The 1,813-nt window shown below is 45.5% G+C and overlaps 1 protein-coding gene across 1 annotated transcript; it reads left to right on the top strand.

Annotated features, from left to right (window-relative positions):
- The first annotated feature begins 515 nt into the window (after positions 1-515).
- LOC143665383 (RNA-binding protein Raly) lies at positions 516-1,563 on the top strand. The gene has a single exon (XM_077138718.1). It carries the CDS (start codon positions 520-522, stop codon positions 1,096-1,098), a length of 579 nt encoding a protein of 192 aa, XP_076994833.1. The 5' UTR covers positions 516-519; the 3' UTR covers positions 1,099-1,563.
- The last annotated feature ends 250 nt before the right edge of the window (positions 1,564-1,813 follow it).

Raw genomic sequence — 1,813 nt, 5'->3', positions numbered from 1 at the left:
TAGACACATCTACCATAATAGTTGGAGACTTCAATTCACCACTCTCATCAATGGACAGAACATCTAGACAGAGGATCAATAAAGAAATAGAGAATCTGAATATTACTATAAAGGAGCTAGACTTAACAGACATTTATAGGACATTACATCCCACAACAGCAGGATACACCTTTTTCTCAAGTGCTCATGGATCATTCTCAAAGATAGACCATATGCTGGGTCACAAAGCAAGTCTTAACAAATTTAAAAAGATTGAAATCATACACAACACTTTCTTGGATCATAAAGGAATGAAGTTGGAAATCAATAATAGGCGGAGTGCCAGAAAATTCACAAACTCATGGAGGCTCAACAACACATTCTTAAACAACGAGTGGGTCAAAGAAGAAATTGCAAGAGAAATTAGTAAATACCTTGAGGCGGATGGAAACGAAAACACAATATATCAAAACTTATGGGACGCAGCTTCCAGCTTCTCTTGGTCTTCCTCCACCGTGACTCCTCCTCTGGGTGGTCACCATGTCCTTGAAGATCCAGACAAGCAACGTAACCAACAAGAATGACCCTAAGTCCATCAACTCTCGGGTCTTCATCGGAAACCTCAACACAGCTGTGGTGAAGAAGTCAGATGTGGAGACCATCTTCTCCAAGTATGGCCCTGTGGCCGGCTGCTCTGTGCACAAGGGCTATGCCTTTGTCCAATATGCCAATGAGCGCAATGCCTGGGCAGCTGTGTTGGGAGAGAATGGGTGGGTGCTGGCCGGGCAGACCCTGGACATCAACATGGCTGGAGAGCCCAAGCCCAACAGACCCAAGGGACTAAAGAGAGCAGCCTCTGCCATATACAGGCTCTTTGACTATCGGGGCCGCCTGTCACCAGTGCCAGAACCCAGGGCAGTCCCTGTGAAGCGACCTCGGGTCACAGTCCCGTTGGTCCGGCATGTCAAAATAACCATACCTGTGAAGCTCTTTGCCCACTCCACAGCCATCACCACTGGCTCAGCCAAGATCAAGTTAAAGAGCAGTGAACTGCAGATCATCAAGACAGAGCTGACGCAGATCAAGTCCAACATCGATATACTGCTGGGCCGCTTGTAACAGATCACTGAGGAGCAAAAGGCAAACCCAGATGGCAAGAAAAAGGGTGACAGTGGCAGTGGCACTGGCCCTGGTGGTGGTAGTGGCAGTAGTGGCACCAGCAGTTGGCCACTGGGCCCCCAAGAGGACATAGCTTCTGAGGCAGGCACGCCGCAGGGAGAAGCACAAGCTAGAGATTATGGAGATGAGGAAGGGCTGCTGACACATAGTGAGGAAGAACTGGAGCACAGCCAGGACACAGATGCAGAGGATGGGGCCTTGCAGTAAGCAGAAGTCTATGAACGATTTTAAAAAAGCACCTCCTTACCCATCACACGTTTCTCTGACAGTTGTTAAAGTAGGCAACAAGTATATCAACAGCTTGAGCGTCGGCATCTTGCAAGGATTTTACAGACCAACCAACAATACGCCAAAGAACTTGGCAGCTTTTCTGTCTTGTTTTTAATAAAATGGTATATCCACTCTTGTAAAAAAAAAAAAAAAACTTATGGGACGCAGCAAAGGCAGTGCTAAGAGGGAAATTTATTGCCCTAAATTCCTATATCAGAAAAGAAGAAAAGGCAAAAATGCAGGAATTAACTGACCACTTGGAAGAACTGGAGAAAGAACAGCAAACTAATCCCAAAGCAAGCAAAAGGAAAGAAATAACAAAGATTAGAGCAGAAATAAATGAAATTGAAAACATGAAAACAACAGAGAAAATCAATAAGACCAG

Source organism: Tamandua tetradactyla, chromosome 21 (assembly GCF_023851605.1).
Source record: "Tamandua tetradactyla isolate mTamTet1 chromosome 21, mTamTet1.pri, whole genome shotgun sequence".
Taxonomy (NCBI): domain Eukaryota; kingdom Metazoa; phylum Chordata; class Mammalia; order Pilosa; family Myrmecophagidae; genus Tamandua; species Tamandua tetradactyla.
The sequence above is the reverse complement of the archived record's forward strand: the minus strand, read 5'-3'. Positions and strand labels throughout refer to the sequence as shown.

Bases quoted from the DNA above. Each gene is read 5' to 3' on its own strand.
- LOC143665383 (XM_077138718.1), top strand. From the start codon at position 520: ATGTCCTTGAAGATCCAGACAAGCAACGTAACCAACAAGAATGACCCT.